At 44.8% G+C, this 22,685-nt stretch overlaps 1 protein-coding gene across 1 annotated transcript in view; it reads left to right on the top strand.

Moving 5' to 3' along the window:
• Positions 1-263: 263 nt before the first annotated feature.
• Arid3b (AT-rich interaction domain 3B) overlaps positions 264-22,685 on the top strand; it is a 47,664-nt gene continuing 25,242 nt past the window's right edge. Inside the window, exons 1-2 of the mRNA XM_028774552.1 lie at positions 264-334; positions 2,803-3,404. Of these exons, the coding sequence (XP_028630385.1) occupies positions 2,874-3,404 (531 nt within the window). The 5' untranslated portion in view covers positions 264-334; positions 2,803-2,873. The remainder of the gene's footprint in view (positions 335-2,802; positions 3,405-22,685) is intronic.

The raw sequence follows: 22,685 nt of genomic DNA, 5'->3' as shown, positions 1-22,685 counted from the left end.
ATTGGCTGAAGCCTCCGCCCGCCTTAAATGGCTTCCGCCCACGACTTCAACCAGGGGGCGGTCTTTAGGAGTTACTTCCGCCTCGGACTACCCCCCCCCCCGTTCCCTTTATAGCTGCTTCCGGCCTCGGGCCCCGCCCCCTTCGATGGGACCACGCCCCCTCCCTGCCCCTCCCCCGCCCGGGGCTGACGGCCCGGCCCCGCGGCAGCGCTTCCGGTGCGGGCCCCGCCCCGGCTGTGGCCCCCAGCTGCGGAGGAGTCGGAGGCTCAGCTGCTCCTCCGGGGTCTGAGCGGCCGCCTCCTCCCTACCCGCGAGCCCGGAACGCTGCGCATAGGTGAGCGGCGCGGGTCTTCGTTCTTTCCGCCGCGGCGGGAGCGGGGCTGTGGCAGGTGGAGGGGACCGAAATGGGAGCCGAGGCAGGTGTGTAGGGGAGACGCGGGCCAGCGAAGCCGGGGTCCGCTGAGGAAAAAGTGAGGGCACCGGGAGGAGCCCGATCCTCCCCGTGCCCTGAGGAGTGGTTTGAGATAAAGAGATGGGAAAGGTAAGGGATCCCCCGGGCAACCGCAGAGCGAGCTTAGAAGGGGTAATTGGAGAAGAGCCGGGAGATTGGCAGAGGGGGTTTGGTGGAAGTAAAAGTGATAAGGCTCCATTGGGTGGGAGGTAAAGAATGAAAAGAGGGGCTCGAGGAGGGTCGGGGCCAGAGCAGCTGGAAGGTAGGGGAAATGGTCAGCAAGGCCAGGCTCAAGCGGCAAGCAGTCCGTTGCTCTCGGTTTGGAGGTCCGGGAAGTTTAGAGAACACGAGCGAGGGATGGAAGGATGAAGTGCTTTAGATTCCCGAGACGTAAATTCTCTAGATGTTAGTAGTATTGTTTGACTCATTGGCTGTTTAGGGATTGGGATGAGATGGACTTGGTGCGAGAGAATATGCCAATTGAGTTGTAAAACCGAGTCATCTCTGTCTTAATAAAGACGCTCTCGGGACACCCCCATCCCCTGTTGAGGACAGCCTACCGAGAAGGTGGTCCCAACCAGACAAGAAACAGTTGTACAATGACTGGCACACGAGTTGGTTGAAATACTTCAGTTGTGTTGTTTTGACTTTAATGATTATACGAATATTTCTAAATGACCAGTGAATTGCTTGTTATTCTTTTGTGTGTGTTTTGTTTTGGTATTTTGGGCCCCGAAGTGGTTTTTATTTTAAGCGAACACTTTTGCCAACTTTCAGGCTTCCCAACAGTATAAGAACTAAAGCAGAAAGTATTGCTGCAGGCATAACTTATACTTTCCAAACTGCCAAGAGGAAGTACAGCCAGTGAGAGGCCAATTGGAATTTGAATCTCTTCTCTGCTTATGAAAGAAAGCTACAACCAAGTGTTTCTAAGAAACAAAATGAGATTTGTTTATCATAGCTCTGGTTGTTTTTTGAACTTGCCACCCTAGCTTTAAAAATTGTGCTCTTTAAACATGTAAAAATTTATAAATCAAAGCTGTTTTTTTTTTCTTGTTAGAGATTACTTCTCCCATGAATTTTTGAAGATGGCAAAGGTTTCATTTTCCTATCTTCCAGCTCAATCCTAAAACACTGAGACAATGCAAATATCAAGTCCCAACCTGCATGCACAGTGCAGCTTCCCCTTTCATGTGGCAACAGAATTGCACACCCTGTTGCCAGTCCTCTTCACCCACCCTAAAATTTGCTCTTAGGAAGACTTGTGAGAAAAATATAACTTAAGTGAGGTGTGTTGAAGGGGAAGCCTGGGAAGAGTTAGAAGTGGGAAGGTGTGAAAGGGATTTTGTGTTTGGAGACAGATTGGTAAGATTGCAGATAAACCTGCCCCCAGGATACTTTGGGACTGGAAGCCTTTTCTTACTGTACTCATAGAATAAATGTAGTAAAAGTGAATCAGAAAGAAAGAGGATGTGAGGAGATTTATTTGTGGTTTATAGAAAAAGAAACATTAACTTGTTTAGACAATATTGGCACCTGTTTCAAATTAATTAACTTTAAAATCTCCAGAGGAATTTCCCCCCTGTTTGTTTTTGAGGGAAGCTTGCAATTTGAGACCCTCCTCCTCCTCCTCCTCCTCCTCCTCCTCCTCCTCCTCCTCGCATGTTTCTTTCTTTCATGTTGTTGAAACCGGATTCCTTTGGAGGCTATAATGTCCACTTAGCCTGGTTCAGTCCACTCAACAAGCTACCCTGCAATTTGATCTGGGAAATTTGTGAAGTTTAAACCGAGAGCACTTTGCTTGGTCTTGCTTTTTCCATCAGAAGAGCCATCATTCTGTCTGCTTGCTAGGACTCTGTCTACCCTGAGTAGTAATCTTCTCGAGAAGGCCTGGGAATATAAGCCATATTCTTTCTTTTGCAGCCCGGCCATTCTTTGCCTTCGTTAACTGCAATTTTCATAGTTATTGCCAGTTTCACAGTTCAAACCCCTATACAGTGCAAGCCTGGTAGTTAGATCTTTGATGATATAGAGAGTAAGAGAGGAGAACCCAGGTATTAGCGGACTTAAATTTATCTTCTGGATTTTCTTAAAAAAAAAAAAAAAATTAAATCTGCCGCTGCTGAGATTTGCACACACCCTGTTTCCCCTCTTGTTCTCTCTCTAACTTTCCCTCCCCACCCTCCAAACCCATATGACTTACTCATCTTGAAAGTCAGTCAGGTTTAGGAGCATTTAGTATTCAGAACTTTACTGGAGAGAGAAAAAAAAAAACCTTTTATACCTGTTTTACATAGTATTTTCCCCTCCTCTTCCTTCCTTGCGGTTTTGGTTACTCACTTAAAATATAGACCCAGTGTGTCTGCTGGGCTGTGCCCAGGTTGAGAGCCATGCCAGTCTGTGGGTGAAGCCTAAGACAGTGATGGAGCCTCTGCAGCCGCAGCAAAAGCAGCCACAGCAGGCTCCTCTACAGATGGATGCCAGAGAGAAGCAGGGACCACAGACAAGAGAAACACAGTTCCTGTATGGCCCAAAGCTAGGCACGCAGCCTGCTCTCCTTTCCGTCACACCCGGGAGACCTTCTGGTAGTCCTGCTCTGGGTCCCTTACCCAGAGTTCCACCAGCCACTCTGGTGGCTCGAGTGTCTGAGCAGAGCAACGTGAACTCCGAGCCTGAGGAAGAGGAAGGAGGTCTGGAAGACGAAGATGGAGATGATGACATCGCAGAGGTGGCTGAGAAAGAGGCCCAGGCTGCTTCCAAATATTTCCACGTGCAGAAAGCAATTCGCCAAGAACCCAGAGCAGCACCCACGCCCAGCCTGCTTCCAGCACCTGGACTCCCACCACAGGGACAACAGACTAAAGAAGACCATACCAAAGATGCTTCCAAGGCTCCACCTTCTGTCCCCACAGCTGGGCAGCCGAGCTGGAATCTGGATGAACAGCTTAAGCAGGTCAGTCTTTCTGCTGTGAGAATCCCTTTGTTCTACCTATAGGTTAGCTCCAGAGGGTGCAGGATGAGTACCAACTGAGACCATGCCTTCTCACCCCACATCACTGACCTAGATATGAAAACAAGGAAGTTTTCCTCAGCATTTGTTTGCTTGACCTGAGGGTGTTGCTCCATGAGAGTGTAAGGCCCTACATTTAGTTTCTAGGTCCACAAAACGTTAAGCGATGGTTCTTTTTCATTAAAGTAGAGTATATAAGTTACGCTTAATGTAGTTTGTCCCAGTTTTCTGTTAAAGACTCTCTCCTTTATTTTTTTAAAGGAAGAACGAGGTGGTAACTGTGTTTCATTAGAACTATATAAAAATCAGAGTGATTAGCTCACACTTATAATTCCAGCATTCAGGAGGTGGAGGAAGAAGAAGCTCACCAAGAGTTTTTAGAGTGAACTGTCTCAAAAACCAGAGATGATAACAGTAATAATAATAGTAATAATAAAATAAATAAAAGAGTTGGGTGTGGTGGTATACATTTTAATCGAAGTACTTAGTAAGCACAGGCAAACAGATCTGGGTTTGAGTTCAAGGCCAGCCTGGTCTGTATACTGAGTTCCAGGCCAGCCAGGGCTTTATAGTGAGACCTTGTCTAAAAGAATTTAAATAATGAAGTTCATGGTTCTAATTCGTTTCCTAGTGGAAATGTAGAATGAATTTTTTCTCTAAGAGTCTCATGTTCTTTTGTTGTTTGGAAGTTGAAGAGAACTGCTTAAAAGCACTTATGTGTGTTTCTCAAGAGCCTTATAGACATGATTTTGTTTTCTCTTTACATAGTCTGATTAGAAAGAGGAAAGGAGACTCCAGAATTCCCTTTTTACCCAAAGAAAGTTGAAATCAGTTCCAAGCATGATTGCATCTCAGAGTCAGGTGTGGAGAGTTTAGTTGTTTCTTTGGCCAGGTGGGCCTAGAGGTGCCAGGGACGAGGGCCTCCAGCATGCCAGTAGGAAGCTTTTTATATAGGCGGCCAGTGGAGTCCTGATAATGAGTCATTTTGGAGGTGGAGCTTGAGGACTGTCTTCTCAACTAAGTCTTTGTCTCCGTAATGTCTTTGTGACCTACACTGCAGTTTTTCACTCTTCAAAGTATGAGAGTGATGACAGATTGTTCCAGGGTGACTTGTTGGCACTATAGACAGGACATTCATGATAAGGCGGTTAGTACCTAGATATTCTGAGCTCACACTTTGACTGTGTGGTCCAGTGGTGCTGCTTAGTAACCATTTGTAAAGAGTTGTGGCTCACAAACGGGCACCCGGGAACTCATGACAAAAAAGGTCCTCTGGAAGCTGAAAACTCAGGCATCGCTTCCTCAAGGAGCCCCGTGCAGTTTGCCTGAGTTTTATAACGGCAGCGTCAGCAGTGGGTTCTGATCCCATCCCTTCCGAGTCTACTCAGGGATCTTTTGGTAGCATTCTGAATTGTTCTGAGCTTGTGTTTTCTCAACTGTAGATTGAAAATAATGTGACTGCGTATGCCTTATATTCACAAACTCCAGATTTGTAAGACTGAAACAGTTATGAATTTGAGGCCATCCAGGGGTGCAGAGTAAGTACTAGGCCCTCCTGAGGTAAAAAGTTAAAAACAGCACTGCTTTTAAGAGAGTAAGCGAGCCATGTGAATGCCCATGTGGTGCCAAGCACATGGCGGATGTGCCGTCGGAGTTGTGTTGTACACTGTTGTGCCTTCCTTACCCGCATCATAAGAGGCGTATCTCTGAAGTAGAGAGGGTACTGGGAGAGCAGTGGAGCTAAAACGAGAATCACAATCCCAGCTTCCACGACAGCAGACCCTGGCCACCAGCCCAGATCTGCCTCCTGGCTGGTTTCTTTGGTTTTAGTAAAACATCTGTGAGTTGCCGGCAGCCCCTGCACTGCTGTGTGGTTGGCACAGTTCCACGGTGGCCGCTGAGTCAGCTCGTAGCGGGAACCGCCCTGACAGCGCTGGGAAAGTTCAGGCCCGAGGCTGCTGCTGCCCCCGCCTTGGCAGCTGGCCAGCCTCTGTGTGTGCGGTCATTCCTAGAAAGTGCAGCCGTGTGTGTGAGGACCAAGTGGAGCTCCAGAGCCTGTCTGTCTTCAGGAAGTGCAGCAGGTGTTGAGGTCAAGCCATTAGAGCTTTGAAAAAAGAGACTCTTCAGGACCGGCGTGTGCGCGCACACGTGTATGCTGTGGCAGGGCGCCCGGCCCTGCGTTCTGTATGGCGGCTGCCCGGTGCCTGCGCAGCTCAGTGCTCTGGAGGCTGGCTGTTGGCAGCTCAAACGCTTTTGAGTTCGTCTAAGTTTCTGAGGCATCCATACTAAATATAGACTGTTTGGCAGAACACCTGCCAAAACTGTTTTCACAAATGCCGGTGTAGCTAAGGCCTAATGTTTCATTCTATATTTACCTTCCTTCTGAATACAGAGGCGAACTCTGTTGGGACAGAAGGTGAGACAATGGGTAACAGTGTCTTACAGCCTTTGAGGCTGTTTCTTGTTTCTCTTGTAGATTTGGTTTTTCAGTTTGGCCTGTGAGCTTCTCTTATACTTATTTTTGTTGTTTTGTGTAAGTGCTAAAATTTTAGTACATTCTGGGGTGTGTGTGTGTGTGTGTGTGTGTATACATGGTCATATACATGCCATAGTGGTACATGACAGTCAGAGGAGAACTTGTTGGAGTTGTTTTCTCTTTACACACTATGAGGCTTAGTGGCAGGTGCCTTTACCAGATGAGTCATCTTCCCCATCCTCTTCCCTTATTTTAACATTGCTTTAATAAATTAACTTTAAATTGTGTGTGTGTGGGGGGGTAATATGTGTGGGTGTGAGAGTGTGGGTGGGTATATGTGTGTGGGTGGGTATATGTGTGTGTGGGTGTTAGTGTGGGTGGGTATATGTGTATCTGTGCATGCCACAATGTTCATGTAGAGGTCAGAGAACAGAGAAGTCATCACCAGTTCTCTCTGTCCACCAGGATCAAACTCAGGTTAGGGGACATGGTGGCAGGTGCCTTTACCAGCCCTTAAACTTGTTTTTTAAAGACTAAGTAATGTGCTTGAGACTCTTTTTTAATGGTTTTTTTTTTTTTTAAGTTATGCTTTGGACAGAAGACTAAAAGCACAGCTTTGAGAGAGAGCCTGTAAAACCCGGTAGCCCTGGAGACAGGCTGGTTGAGACAGGCTGGTTTTGTTCTTTGGCCTTTTGTTCTTTAAGTAATTAACTTTTGGAGGGACATTAAGTAGCACTTGCTCCAGCAACAATTCAAAGACCTTTTCCAGTTGACACAAGATCTTAATTGTTAACGAGTTATAGTAGCCTTTATTCTAAACAATATATTTCGGCAGAGTCTTTGTGCCAGGGCTGTTTGTTACAGGTGTGTCTCCCTCAGGGAGCCAGATGTCTAACTGTGGTGCTGCAGCAACCTTCAGGTAGGCTTGGAAGTGGGATGTAATAACTTAACTCCTCCCTAAGTCGGCTCAAACCCTGCTCAGTCTGCTCTGTGACTCGAATACTCCAAAACAGATTATTTTCCAAACATTCATATACATACCAAAGTAGAAGATGTGAAACCCCCCCCCCCCCAGCATAGTGGATAATTCTCTAAAAGTGTTTTACAGGAGTCAGTGAGGGTTTCGCAGGAGTTTGCAAAGTGAAAAGCTTCAGAGTAGTACACTTATCCTCTGTTTCTGAGATCCTGGATCCTGTTCTTATAGCATATAGAGTCAAAATTACCTCGTGGATTCTCTTCGCAAAGCAAGCCTTGCAAAATATTTGCCTCTCATGACCTGGCTCGTTCTCTGCCACCAGGGTGATGGGAAGATGGGTAACACCATGGAACCGAGCATTCTAAACCCGCCAGATTTCTATGGGCAGAGTAAATAATTGTAAAACAAGACAACAAAGAACTGAGTGTCCCTTTTCTCAAAGGAGATCACACAGCCAACTTGGGGAGGTGGGGGTTGCTGCCTTTAAGGGTGGTCTTCTGCTGCCTGGATAGTGGGTGTTTCAGCAATATATGCTTTGTCTTGAGCCTGTTAATGGAGCTAGGCTTCCTTCTACAGAACAGGAAGACAGATGAGGGGTGGTTTGGTAGGCATGTGGGGGCTGGAGTATATATGACTGCTTTTCTGCAGCCACTTTGGTTACTATGTGTAGCTCTGTGTTGCCAGCCTGGTGCAGAGCACCGAGATTTCCTAGGGTTCACTGCTCAATAAAGACTGGCCCCTCCTCAACCCCTTGTGTTGTACAAGGTTTTGTTTAGAGTTGCCCTCTAGGATGGAAGAGTCTTATTCCAGAAAAGTTGCAACTGAAAGGTTGATGACCCTTCTTCAGTTTTGTTGATCACATGTTAATGAGAACATGGGATCTCCAGCTCCAAACACCTGGAAGCTGTCTGCTGCGTGTTCAGCCTCCTGACAGCATCTCTCCAGGATCGCTGGAGGTGGGAAGGACCATGAAGTTCTGTGTGCACTGGCAGACAGAAAGGAGTGTTACTTGAGAAGCAGCAACTTGGTTTGGAGTTTGTTTGTTTTGTTTTGATAAATCATTGAATTCGTGGGCAGTTAGTTAATAGCACAGAAGTGGAAACTGGGCTCTAGCGAGGGTCAGTTGGCAGAGCGCTCCAACAGCCCTTGAGCGTGATCCACAGTGACACATTGTCCCCTTGGTGACACATTTCCACAGTCCAGCATTTAGGAGGTAAAAGAAAGATCAGAATTTCAAATAAAGCCTTGGCTGTGTAGTTGAGCTTGAGGGCACACTGTGCTTCATGAGACTCTGTCTCAGAAAATAAGTAAATAAAATGAAAAACAAAAAGGTTAGTCTTGTCTTACTATGAGAGATTAGATCCTGCTAGGTAATTAGCTTGGAGTGAGACATCTGTCTTTTTCATCTAATGCTCTGGCACACTGGTCTCCAGGATCTATCCCTCTGGCATATGGACCCATCAGTAGGCCTACTGATGCTCTGACACACTGGTCTCCAGGATCTATCCCTCTGGCATATGGACCCATCAGTAGGCCTACTGTGCTTGGTGCATACTTGCTAAGTACTTCATGCAAAACATTTGAGGAGTTTTGCAAAACTTGTTTAAACTGTTACCTAGAAAGGAAAGGTGGTAGGATCTCTCTTTCTCTGTAGTGTGTCTTCAGGCCCCCAGTGTCCTGGGATCAAAGTCCGTCTAGGTCAGTGCCTCTCAGTAGGAGCTGATCTTTTACTGCTCCGCCAGACACTTACAGTGTGGGAAATGTGGTGGTACCTGCATCTGGAAGCCGGAGTGCTCCTAGGATCTGAGAAGTGCCATGAATGTTGCCAAATATCCCACAGACTATTGGACAAGCCTTGCTCACTCCCAACAAAGAGTTGTCTGGCTGAAAGTGCCAGGGTTGAGATCCCTGCTGTCGGGCTTTCATTCGGCAGAAATGTAGGCAGTGCTTTTCAAAGGCTGTGGTTCGTGCTTCCGTCTTAGTAGCTGAGGAGTTTGGTAGCCTTCAGTTTTCTTCTTTTGTGCTATTACCTGCTTGTAGGAGGAGCTAAGGTGGGAGGAGTAGGGAGAGGAAAAGGAGGAGTTAGGAGAGGAAGAGAAAAAAGGGAGAGAAGGAGCTAGAGAGGGCAGAGATGTAGGAGGATGGAGAACCACAGAGGTATGGAGAACACTCATGGGGAACAACTTATAAACTTACAATTAGGTTAGCTAATTGGGATACAACTCTCTTTGTATGGGCATCTTGTTATTAATCATTATCAAACATATAAAGCCTTTGATTAATCTATAATAATTAGAGTCTCATTCTCTTACTGGGTCCGCATAGATGGTGGGATGGTCTGGGCAATGCCCTGCCTTGCGGGGACAGCGTGGAAGATTGGCAGAGCCATCTCTGGCGTCTCGTGGGTGGCAGGGCTGGTGTTTCTGGCTGGTCATTTCTAGCTGCAGCGCGCTTGTGGCCTCAGGCTGAGAAACATGTCGGCTGGGCTAGGTAGAGCCGCTGCAGCTTAGATAGTCGGATGAACCAGAGGCCAGTTTTAAACAATTACCACAACACTTGCTTGCTTATTTTTAATTTGCTTTGTTTGATTTTTGAAACAAGGTCTTTCTGTGTATTACTTGGGGTTTTTGTTTTGTTTTCAAGACAAGGTTTCTCTGTATAGCCCTGGGTATTCTGGAACTCTCTTTCTATAGACTAGGGTAGCCTTGAACACAGAGATCCACCTACCTCCATCACCGCATCTGACTTCTTTCTTATCTTTTCGTTTTAATTTTTTTTTATTTGCTTATTGACTTATTTACTTAGTCATTTACATATTCGGAGACAAGTTCTCACTGTGTAGCTTTGGTTGACCTGGAACTTGCAGAGATCCACCTGCCTCTGCCTTCTGAGTGATGGGATTAAAGGCATGTGCTACCACACCCGGCTCAATTCTATTTCTGAGAGCCGTTTTGAGTTTACGGCCTTTGGTAGTCATCACCGTGAACGCACTATACTAGAGAGAGAATTGGGGTCTTATTTGGCTCTTCAGACCAGCCCTGTGATGTTTATGGCAGTTTCTGAGGGAGCTTGTTTACCCATCTAGACATTAACCCACAAAGACTAAGGCGGATACTTTACACCCGCAGCTTACTAGCAGATTTGATTATGAGAGGCGGGAAGTGTGGCTCTGGGTCCTTTTGTTCATCACTGTGCTTTCAGCAAGCACTTAAACCATCTGTACTCAGCGCATGCAGACATCCGTTCCCAAGGAATGCTAGTCCTCTCCCACCATCCCTGGGGTTGTTTGTAGATGCTACAAGGTAAGATCTTTGCAAAATGCGTATAATGTCTGAAGTCAGGCTGAGTTGTCAGTGATTCCTAGGTACTTAGTTGTCAGTGATTCCTAGGTACTTAGGGCTCTAGTTTTCAGTCCTTGCTGCTGTGGTAGAGAAGATGCTGAGTAAGTCCGAATCCCTACTTGAGGACAGTTCCCTTAAGTTTTCTAGAGCCGTGGCCAAGCACAGCTGTTCTAGGGTCCCTGTGACCTTTTCCACTGTGGGAACAAACCGTGGTGCTCTGCTGTGCCTCTCATGTTAGCATAGGGGTCTGTGAGTGTTGCATAAGTGGTTGCTGGCTTAGTTTGGTTCTTACCCCTCAAAGACTAATCACTCTGCATGGGGTTTAGGTCCTCCTCTGTCCTAGAGTTATAGGGGCTTGCTCCTTCTGTGAAGCCTGGGGTTTAGGTCCTCCTCTCTCCTAGAGTTATAGGGGCTTGCTCCTTCCGTGAAGCCTTCTACTTTCTGACTTGTTAGGCTCCTCCCCTCTGAATCATTCTCTGCAATTAAACATCTCTCAGACTTAAGAATAAATACTGTAGCCTTCAAATCTGCATGTCATGTGATTGTTAAGAAGACATGAGTTTGCTTTTTAAAGAACCCTGGACTGTGCATGTCCCCATAATGGTTTCTCAGAGGACTTGGACACCTTACTTTTCGTTTCGTCAACCTTGCCAACCCACTCCAACAGGAACCCCAGCCCTTTCATTAAAGCTAAGGTTTCTAATGGCCTCCATGTTACCAGTCCAGGCTTCCCTCACTTCATTTGACAGTTGAGAAGAGGGCTGGATAGTAGTAACCATTCCCTCCTTGAAATACTCCGTTCTTTCTGCTTATTTTTCTTTATCCCTGTAATCTTTCTTTTCACCTTGTTCTCCAGGTCTCACTCCAAGCCACCTGTGCTTACGTCATCCTTGGGAGGCTCTTTTATTTAGATTTCCAGTATGTTACTTGAATCTATGTTTCTATTCTGAGACCAATGTATATAATCCCAACTGCCTGTTTAATATTTCCATTCATATCCCATTCACAACCGGTGGTGGGTGATACACATCTTTAATCCCAGCACTTGGAAAACAGAGGCAGGGGGATCTCTGAGTTTGAGACCAGCCTAATCTATAGAGTAAGTTTCAGGACAGCCAGGGCTACACAGAGAAACCCTGTCTTGAAAAACCAAGATAAATAGATGGATGGATAATTAATAGGTAGGTAGGTAGGTAGATAGATAGATAGATAGGTAGATAGCCTACTCACGTTTCAAATTTAATACATGGAAAACAACTAAAAGCAATTTTTTAAGGAACAGGACTCAAATCTGAAGTAACCCGGGTTGTTCTCCAGCTTGCTATATAGCTGTGGCTGCCCTTGAACTCCGGATCCTCCGGTATCCACTTCCCAAGTTCTGGTAAAACTGAACTCTTAGCTGATACCCTCCCCAATAATCATTTTCTCTTGGACTTTTCTTGTCAGAGAAATGGCCTTGTTAGGTACTTGGAGCTGGGTGGCTTCATGCCTGCCGTCTGTCACTCCCTGTTTCTAGCCTGTTACCACAGCTCTTCAGTCTTCTCATCTAAATATGTAGCTGCCCCTTGTCCACCATCACTACCTGCCTCATCCAAGTCTGCTCACCCACTTTAACCCACTCTCCACAGCCTGTAGTGCTCTTCCAAAAACCAAGACAGGGTGTGTCACTGCTGTAACCCCCTCCACATATGCCAGGTGTCTGTAGCCTTGATGTTAGTGATCTCTGTCTTGTCACTGTTAGCCCTGTGGCGTTTGCTTGTGCTGGTCGTTCTGCTTGAGCAGCCTTGCCCAGGCTCTTTGTCTTCTCAGTTCTCTGTCATAACTGTCATTTACTCACCCGCAGTGCAAGATCAGGTTCTCTCTACGCTGCCATTAACATTATGGTTTACATATTTCATATTCGTGGTTTTTTTTTTTTTGGTTGATGTCTAATTCTTAGACTAGAGCAACACTTCTCAACTTTCCTAATGCTGTGACCCTTTAATAGAGTTAGTTCCTCATATTGTGGTTACCCCTAACATAAAATTATTTTGTTGTTTCTTCATAACTGTAATTTTGCTGTCGCTATGAATCGCAACGCAAATATCTGATATGCAGGATATAAAATATGCAGAATATCTGGTATGAGACCCCTGTGAAAGGGTCATTCAACTTCCCATACAAGACCCATAGATTGAGAACCACTGGACCAGATGCTCAGCTCCAAGGGTGCAGGAGCACACTTCCTTTGTGTTCCAGCAGACAATACAGTAACGGCGTTAGGCACTCGATAGTTTGCTACTTCTACTTTCTTTCACTCTGTGTGTCACCGGTTCCTTTCTGTGCATGGTGAAGGGTGGTGATGTTAGCCTCAGTTGCTCTAAACCTTGTTTTAAAAACTATTAGAATATTTTCTGTGTTGGGGGAGTGGGCACATGGGGAGATCGTAAGACACCCTGTGGGAATTCTCACCCTCCATCGTGTGTGTTTTAAGTACCAAACTCAGGTCATCAAGCTCAGAGACAATCCTGCCAGCTGCACGTTTGTTTTGAAACAGATCACTTATTCAGAGACTTTTTATAGCACAACTAAGCAGAAGGCCTAACGGTGATCCCCCCTCCCCGTCCTTCTTCACTGTCTTGTACCAGAGAGTACATTTGTTATAATAAAGGAAATTGCACTGACAGATTATCATCACTGACTCTGTAGTTTACACTGGGGCGAGTACTTTTTAAAGACATTATTATAAAATAGACTTCATGACATAACTTTACGTGCAGGGGCGGGGGTGTTCTGAGTGTGCACATCCCATGGTAAGTGAAGGCCAGCGGGGATCACTTGGTGGAGAGCTCTCACTGTACGAGTTCCAGAGATGAGGCTCAGTCACTAGGCTTGGTGGGGACCACCTTTACTCTGAGCCATCCTGCCAGCCGTTGGGGTGCATTCTTATTATGTATTCCATGGGTTTAACAATGACATGTATCCGCCATGATACCGAGCAACTCTGCTGCCCTAGAAATCCTGGGTGTTCCCTTGCCTCATCCCTCCTTCCTTCTCTGCCGGCCCCTGGCAACCACTGACCAGCCCTTTTTCTCAAGGTTGACATATATGATCTGCTGATCTTACTTATATTGTCAGTTTTACCTTCACAAATTTGTTTTCTTATAAACCGTTGTAATTATAACACATTTTCCAGCATTCTTTTTTATAAATACATCTTAGGCTATAAATACTTTTAGTGAATCTATCTTACTTTTGCTATATTCTACAAGTTTTCATTACTTGTCATTGATTGATTGATTGGTTTCTGTGCCTCTGAAGATTGAGCCTGGGACCACTGAACTGTATTTTAGCCCTTGCTGAAAATTACTATATATTATAATTTCAGTTGTTATTGCTTCTTTAACTGAGATTGTATAAAGTGGTTTTTATTTTCATATCTGAGAGTTTTATCTTTTTTGGAAAATTAATTTATAGCTTAATTGGATCGAAGTTGGAGAGCTAGTGTGTTTGGCTGGCTGGTTGTGACCGGGTCTCACATATCACAAGCTAGCCTGCAACTTGCCATGTAACTGAGGGTGATTTGGAACTTTTGACCCTTCTGCCTGTACTTGCTGAGCTCGGAGATCACAGGCAGCATCGCTGTGCCCGGTTTTTGTGGTGCTGGCGGTTGAAACCCAAACTAGGAATATTTCTCCAACTGAGTTACATCTCTGGCTCTTGAAAACTGGTCTGCTTTTGAGTCTCTGAAACTTCATATGTTCTCTCTCTTAATCTTATGTATGATTGGTTTCTATAAATGTCCTTGAAAACAATGTGTATTTTTTACTTGATAGCTACGCTGTTACCTGTGTCTATTGGATTGCATTTGTTAATTTGGGTACTTATGTATTCCTTATATTCTAAGTTTTTTGAATGATTGGGTTCTGAGAGAGCTTAATTAAAGTATTCTAAAATAAATTTAGCTTTCTTTTTTAATATCTGGCTATTGAGATAGACACATGTAGATTTATGTCTTGTTTCTTTTAAAGCTCAGGGCATTGTGCATGCCAGGCAAGTGCTGTCCCGCCAAGCCTCATCCTGAGTCTCACATGAACCTGCTTCCGCTCTCTGGTTTGGATTTTGATTTAGGCATGTTCCTCTTTTGTCTTTCTTCAATCCTGTCTTCATTTATTTAATTATTGCCTTTATTCATTTTTTATCTCTTACATAGTTTTAGAGACTATACTTCCAATTTCTATTCTTTTATGGATTACTCTTTTTTTTGAGATGCGGCTCTCCCTCTGTTCCCTAGATTGGTCTCCAGCTCCCAGGCTTGAGTCATACTCTGGCCTTAGCCACCCAAGATGACAGACACTTTAAAAATCATACTTATTTAGAGTGTGTGTACAATTTCATGCCATGGTGTGCGTACGGAAGTTGAGGTCACCTTGTAGGATTCGTGTTTCCCTTTCCACCAGGTGGATCCTGGGAATCCAACTTAGGTGGTCAGACTGGACAGCAGTACCTGTACCCGCTGAGCCTCCAGCGTGCAGCCGTCCCCACACGTTTTCTTGGTTACCTCTAGATTGTACTTTGCATCCTTTATCCTTTCATCAAACCATAACACCCAGGCAGCTCTGTTTCTGACCTCCGATGCCCCTGTTCTGTCGGGACCTCTCATGCTTTGTACTTGAGCTCCAGTCTGTTTGCCAGTTTGCCCTAGACAGTCAGCTCCTCACACTTGCTGAGTGAGTTCACTCATTTTTTCCCTCACCTCTATGTGTTCTCTGCTCTCTAGCTGTACTTTTCCATCTCTTTACTGAGATTTTAAGTTTGTAATGAATTCAGCTCTGGCAGGTCTGAAATGTCTCTTTGTCTCTTTAGCCTTTTTATACTGTGTTCTGAGCTCTTAAGATCCTGTGTCCCCATGCCGACCGTTTTTTTCTCTTCCTTACTCTGTTTTTCTTGTTGAAGAGTGTTATGAGTCTGACTGCTTATCTTTGTAAATCTTGGTTTTTAAGATTTTTACTCTACTATTTTGTGCTTGACAGTAGTATTCTAGATTTGGGCTTTCTTTTACTTATTTTATTCAAAGCCTGTTCTGGGCTTTAAACTGACTTGTGGTCATTTTCCCTCCTTCCACTATTTTACCCCTTGACCATTTTTTTAAGAGAGAGAGAGTGTGTGTGTGTGTATGTGTGTGTGTGTGTCGGGGGGGGGGGAGGAGGGAGATTGATCGATTGATTATTCACAGGAATACTGGCCAGTGAGCCCCAGGAGTTCTCCTATCCCTACCTTCCCAGTGCTGGAAACACAGCATGAGCCACCACACCTGGCATTTGTATGTGGGTTCTGGGGACCACATTCCAGTTCCCATGCTTTCAAAGCAAGTGCTTGAATTTCTTTATGTGTTTGTCTGTAAGACAAGGTCTCTCTACATAGCTCTAGCTGTCCTGAACTCAGCTTTATAGACCAGGCTGACCTCTAATCTCACAGAGATCTGCATGCCTCTGCCTCCTGAGTGCTGGGATTAAATGTGTACACCACCAAGCCTGGTTCTTGGTGAAGATTTTAACGGGAGTTATTTGCACCTTATTGTTCAGTCTAGCATCTTTTACAACCTTCACTTTTCTAATTTGAAATTCTCTCTTCAGCCCTGTTTATTCCACTTTTAAAAATTAATTAGTATATTTATAAATTTGGGGCATTTAAAAATTTGCTTGTTTTAACGATTATCTGTATTCCTTTCTTTTATACATTAGGATACCTTTAATTTGAGGGCTGGAGAGATGGCTCAGCAGTTAAGAGCACTAGCTGCTGTGGTGGTGGCGCACGCCTTTAATCCCAGCACTTGGGAGGCAGAAACAGGCGGATTTCTGAGTTCAAGGCCAGCCTGGTCTACAGAGTGAGTTCCAGGACAGCCAGGACTACACAGAGAAACCCTGTCTCGAAAAACCAAAAAAAAAAAAAGAGCACTAGCTGCTCTCCCAGAGGACCCAGGTTCAGTTCCCAGCACACATGGCAGCTTACAATGGTCTTTAACTCCAGTTCCAGAGGACCTGACACTCTTACACAGACACACATGTAGGCAAAACACCAATGCACATAAGATAAGATTAAAATAAAATAAATCATTGGCTAGGTAGTGATGGTGCATGCCTTTAATCCCAGCACTTGGAAGGGCTGGGGAGATGGCTCTGTGGTTAAGAGCACTTACTGCTCTTCCAGGGGACCTGAGTTCAATTCCCAGACAGTTCACAAATGCATAAAACTCGCACTCCTCAGGATCTGACACCATCTTCTGGCTTCCAAGAAGCACCTATATACATATATGAACACACACACACATACACCCCACCCCACCCCAACCCGTATATTTGTGACCTAAATTAAAAAGAAATAAGTAATTTTAAAAAGTGAGACCTTTAAGTTTTCGAGTCATGGGTTTGTTAAAACTTTTTATTACGGAAGCTTCAAGAATAAAAAGAAGCAGGAAGACTTTCCTCGGTGTTCTTTTAAGTATCCAAATTTGGCTATTCTTTTGATACATGGTTTTGGATCTGAGTGCATGTTTTTCTTTGTCCTGCCCTCGCCTGTGTAATTCGTAAGCTCATTTTGTAGGGATTTATTTGTAAAAGACAGGCTACCCAAGGGTGTTTGTTTTCACTTCTGCTGGGCTCCTGCTTAGCAGCTCAGAAGTGTGCATTTGTGCCTAGTCAGAGTCTGACTTGCAGTGGGTGCTCTGGGATGATGGCAGAGCTGTGTGAGCCTCTGACCTGGTGAGCAGGTTTATGTAGTTACTTCAGTTCTGGTTCCTGGCATACCTGAGACCTGCACCTTGAAGTCTAGGGGTGGGGAAAACGATTAAATCCCCAGTTCTCACCCCTGTTAAGAACTGTAGCTGCCCTTTCTTCCCTCTTAGCCCTCAGCATGGTAGCACATGCTTTTAATCCCAGCATTCAACAGGCAGAGGCAGGCAGATCTCTATGCATTCAAGGCTAGTCTGTTCTAAGTAGTGAGTTGATACCTGGTACAACCCTGTCTCAAAAAAGAAAAGGTAAAGTAGGAAACAAAGAGATAGAGCTTGGGAATGCGGGTGCTCAGCAAGCAGAGGTGCTAGTCGCCTGGTGACCTAAGTCTGGCCCCCAGGACCCACGCAGTGGGAGGAGACAAGGCTCACAGGCTCCTCCTAATAAACACATTAAAAAGTAATAATTAAAAGTAAGTGTAAAAACCTAGTTGGGCGACAGTAGGAGTCGGGCGAGCGTTGAGGCTGAGCCGGAGCTTGGTGAGAAGTAGCCCTGACTAGTCTAACATGTGCGAAGTAGAAGTCATTCCTGGTGGTTTCTTGGTAAGTCTAACCTTTTAGATGTTTTAAATCACATATTTTGTTTAACAAATACAGGAGCCCCATGCTTGTACTTCAGCTTGCTTTTCTCTGGGAGTGTCCATGAAGCTGTGTGTGTGCGGGGTTTCTTGTTTGTTTCTTCCGTAGTGCTGAAGATTGGACCTAGGCTCTGGTGCATGCTAGGCTCTGGTGCATGCTAGGCTCTGGGACATGCTAGGCAAGCTCTTTAGGCCTCAAGCTTTACCACTTGCTCCTATGTCTCTTTGTTTCTTGATTTCATGCTTAGCTCTGTGGAGGAGGTGTAGACTAGGATTTCTATAGGTTTCGTTCAGAATTCGGAGAAGTCAGTAGGTTTTCCACATCAAACTATCCTTTCCTTGCTAGTGCTTGCTTGCTTGCTTTCTTTCTTTCTTTCTTTCTTTCTTTCTTTCTTTCTTTCTTTCTTTCTTTCTTTCTTTCCTTCTTCCTCTCCCTCCTTCTTTCATTTTTTTTTTCCCCTATGTGTTTCTAACAGCTAGGACTTTTGTCCTCTGACAATGACTGGCTCTAGCTCACTGAGCCAATACCTCCCATCATTCATTTTAATGGCAGATTATTTATTCATTCTGTTTTAATGGCAGATGAGGAAAGAGGGAAGTATCCTGTATGTGGTCTCAGCAGGAAGAGGCTGGGTAGTGAACCCAGGCAAGTATGGCTTGCAGCCCTGTGCTCCCTTCTGCTTCGTTGCAGACAGAACAGGGAAGAGGTAGAGTCTCTCAGTGGTTTCATTACTGTAAAAATAACTTTCTGGTCTGGAGCTCAATAGAGCGCTTGTCTAGGACTCACAAAGCTTTGGGTTCAGTCATCAGCACCACGTAGCCTGGGTGTGTGGTGTCTTAAATTCTGCAGAGTGTAGCGGGCCAATACTTCAGTGTCATCCTCAGCTACATACTCTGGTCCATGGCCTAGGCTGCCTAAGACCCTGTCTCAATAATCAGTCTGTATAGCTTCTGGGTTTTTTCTCTCTGATTGTAGGAGTCATTTGGGGTCATTTATGAAATATGGAAAATATACAAATTTATAAAGAAAAGATAACAATCAACCACAGTCATTCAATTTAGCTATAATTATAAACATTTGTAGTATTTCCTTTGTATTTTAAAGGAAAATGCCTACTATAGGTTTTTTATTTTATCTTATATACAATTTTGTTCTCTGCTTTCATTACCTAATAGTCTGGAAATTTTTTATTATTTAAATAAATGCTGAAGTATCATTTGTAAAATTTAATTCATGGTGGTACACACTTTTAGTTCAGTACTTGGGAGTCCGAGGCAGGTAGATCTCGGTGAGTTCAGGGCTAGGCTGTTCTATGTAGCAAATTCCAGGCCAGCCAGGGTTGCGTAGTGAGACTCTGTCTCAATAAAGTAAAATATAACTTTCAAAAATTTGAGAAAAGATATCATTCCAGCCTTTGCTGGCCTCAAACTTAGAATCCTCCTGCCTCTGCCTCCCAAGGACTGGGATTACAAATTTGACTCATCATGTCTGTCAAATGTATTTTAAAATATTTGAGAAGTAAAAATGTCATATAGTTTAAAATGTATGAAGTAAGAGTCAGCAGGACTTTGGGGTGGTTTCTTGGTAAGTCTGTATGTTTTCAGATTTTTAAAAACCACATATTTTGTTTATATTTTTTACAAAAACAGGAGCCCCATACGTTGTACTTCAGCTTGCTTTTCTCTTGTGAGTGTTCATGAAGTTGTTTGTGCGTGGTTTCTTATTTGTTTCTTCTGTAGTGCTGAAGATTGGACCTAGATTCTGGTCCATGCTAGGCAGGCTCTGTAACCAGAAAGCTACACGTCACCCCTTATTCATGTTTTTATAGTCACTTACCTCAGAATTAAGAAAAGTATAAAAGGGCTTATGAACAGGCACTTATGAAAACAGCTATAGATAAATTCAGAGTGCAAACTTAGAGTCTAAACAGGAAACCCGAGGGGCTAGAGAGGTGGCTCCGTGCTAAGAGCACTTGCGGCTCTTGTAAGGACTATGCCCCATGTTGGGTGGCTCACAGCCCCCTGAACTCCAGCTTCTGGCTCGGACACCCTCTCTGAGTACCTGCACGGTACCCACATGTACCACACATATCTATACAGACACATACACGTAAGTAAATAGTAAAGTGAAACATTAACCTGGGCCTGGTAGTTCGTATGTGTCGTCCCAGCATTTGGGAGGTCGAAACAGGAAGGTCAAAAGTTATAGCCCATTTGGCTACACAAGAACCGACAAAACAAACCACAAACAAACAAGAGTAGTTTTTTAGTTTTTTAAAACACTTATAAGCTGATGCATGATAGGGTTTTGGTTTGGTTTGGTTTGGTTTGGTTTTGGTTTTGGTTTTGGTTTTTCTTTTGTTTTTTGTTTTTTGTTTTTTGTTTTTTGTTTTTGTTTTTTGTTTTTGTTTTTTCGAGACAGGGTTTCTCTGTGTAGCCCTGGCTGCCCTGGAACTCACTCTGTAGACCAGGCTGGCCTCAGAAATCCGCCTGCCTCTGCCTCCCAAGTGCTGGGATTAAAGGCTGCGACAACCACTGCTCGGTGTGTTTTTTTCTTCTTCCTCCTCTTCCTCATCTTCCTCCTCTTCCTCCTCCTCCTCTTCTTCCTCCTCCTCCTTCTTCTTCTTCATTTGCTTCCCATACATTTAAATTGTGCCCTTGTACCACATGCTGAGCAGTGGCTGGCCAGGCTCCTAACCTTTTCCCTCTTACATCCTAGCTGTCCTCACCAGCTCTGCAGCTCTGAATAGCAGTTTGTTGGGAAGGGCTGTAGTCCTGGGTTCCACAGAGAGGAGCTGCCTGGTGTCCGGTCGTCTCAGCACCGACTTCTTGTTTTTCTGTTCCTCCTTGTTTCATGAGGACACCTCCTTTCTGGCCAGTGTGCTTGGTTGTGTGATGTGATTTTGGCCTAGATGAGAGTGTAGGACCATGTCCTCTCTTTTTCTCACCCTGCCCCCCTTTCTGCTGCTTAGTCAGAAAAAGTGTCACTTGGCTCTTTTTCCAAGCCACTGAGTTTGAATGATCTTCTGTGGCTTAGGAGGTGGGCAAGCTCTTTCTGGTTCCTGCTGACATTACCTGACAGCGGAAGGTGAGCATCTGATAGTTATAATTCCAGCACTCCCAGGGCCGGAGTGCTTTAGTTAAGAGCAGTAATCCTGATCTTATCTGCCTGTGTCCTTCCAACAGTATCTGTTTTACTTCCTGGGGCTCCCCTTCCCTTAGGAGTCCCCTGTAGCCCTGCCCCTTCCCTTCTCCTGCAGTCAGTTAAAGTGGGCCGATCAGGAGTGGTTTTCTTCATGCTAATCCCTAGGAAATAGATTTTTAACATCACATCACCAGCCAGGTCATCAGTAAAGCTGTCACATATATGGCACATAGAATATTGAGCCATGGATCTGGACAAAAGTAGTTATGTATGCTTATTATAGAGGGGGGAGGGGAGGGGAGGAGAGAAGAGAAGAAAAAAGAAAGAAAGAAAGAGAGAGAGAGAGAGAGAGAAAGAGAAAGAAAGAAAGAAAGACCGACCAGCCATACTCAGCCTCAATACTTCAGATAGGGACTGTATCTCAGAACAATTCATTGGCACCCAGGAGCTTGAGATCAGCACCTTTGAAGCCTGGTGATTTTGCTAATGACTACTTTGAGAGTCAGTTCCTAGGAATTTGCCTAGATCCTTGCCTTTGGGGCCCATATCTTCCAGATTATAGAGAATAGACAAGGGAGTACATTACCATTGCGTTGTTTCAGAGAATTTTCTAGATGCAGGAGTTACTAGTTTGCACAAAGGTGTTTAAGGAAAGTTTTTCTTCGTTCTTTCCTTTTTTCCTTCTTCCTTCTGTCCTTTCTTTCCCTAATGACATTTCTTAAAGGTGTCAGAATGTAGAGAGGAGTTAGTGAAGAGTTAGTGATAGCTTCACCCTGTGCTTAACCCTAGGGAAAGGGTTAATTTTTGCCTTGAGAAGTGAGGGATGGGAACTAAAATTGCCTCCGACATCTGAGCTGTGCTCTAATAAGATATTCCAGGTGGTCAAGGAGTAATCCTAAAATAGCCTCGATACTTAACTGCTTTAAAGTCAGGCTCTGAGGAATGCAGGGCTGGCTCCTGAGGTCTTAGAGGCGTGGTCTGCTGGGGTTATTCCTGCCACCCCCAGTCCAAGGGAAAACAAAAGCCAAGCCTTCTTGGGTCCGGAGGCCTTTGCTAATATTAGACCTTTTTCCCCACTGGGCAATAGTAAAGCCTCCAGCTTCTGCTTCTCTAACCTGGCTTTCTTCCTAGCTGTGGGACTGGTATTGTCACCCCATCCCCTAGACAGTGGCCTGTTTTCATTAGTGCTCAAAGGCTTCCTGCTTGATCCCCTGCCTGGCTTCTCTCTGTTTGCACAGGAGCATACTTCTCTCCCTTAAGAATTCAATCATCCTCTCTTTCATTCTCTCAGCCCAATCCAACTGATTCTCTGAGTTGGAGTTGCGTGTTCTTTAAAAGAGTCATTTCCCCCTGGTTCTGCTGCCCAACCCCCACCCAACCCAGGTTCTCAGTTGGCAAGGCCACCCACCCATCATTATTTATATAGACACTATATTGGCACTTTAAATCACCACTGGGGGCATTAAAAAGATATTTAATAAATGAAGAGTCGGACTGTTCTTTTGCCTGAAAGACTAGCTAGTGTAAAGGAATTGCTTCTGTGGTGGGCTACTCTGTCCCTTCAGTGCTATCCAAGTACTGGTCTTCATCACTAGGGTGAGGGACAGGGAATATACAGTAGGTCAGAAGTTAATGTAGGGACTAGTGAAATGGGTCAATGGTTAAGAGCACTGGCTTCCCAGCACCCACATGGCTTAGTGCCACCTGTAACTCCAGTTCTAGGGGTTCTGCTGCCCTCTTCTCAGCTCCCAGGGCTCCTGCATGCAGATGGTGCACACAAATACACACATACACATAAGATAAAAATTACTTAAAAATAACTTTTAAAAGTTAATGCAGGTCTGGATGTAATGGTACATGCCTTTAATCCCAGCACTTTGGAGGCAGAGACTGACAGATGTTTTATGGATTCGAGGCCAGCCTGGCCTACATAGCACAT

The sequence above is a fragment of the Grammomys surdaster genome, unplaced genomic scaffold (assembly GCF_004785775.1).
Source record: "Grammomys surdaster isolate TR1022 unplaced genomic scaffold, NIH_TR_1.0 241, whole genome shotgun sequence".
Classification (NCBI taxonomy): Eukaryota; Metazoa; Chordata; class Mammalia; order Rodentia; family Muridae; genus Grammomys; species Grammomys surdaster.
Note: the sequence above shows the minus strand (reverse complement) of the source record. Positions and strands in the feature narration are given on the sequence as shown.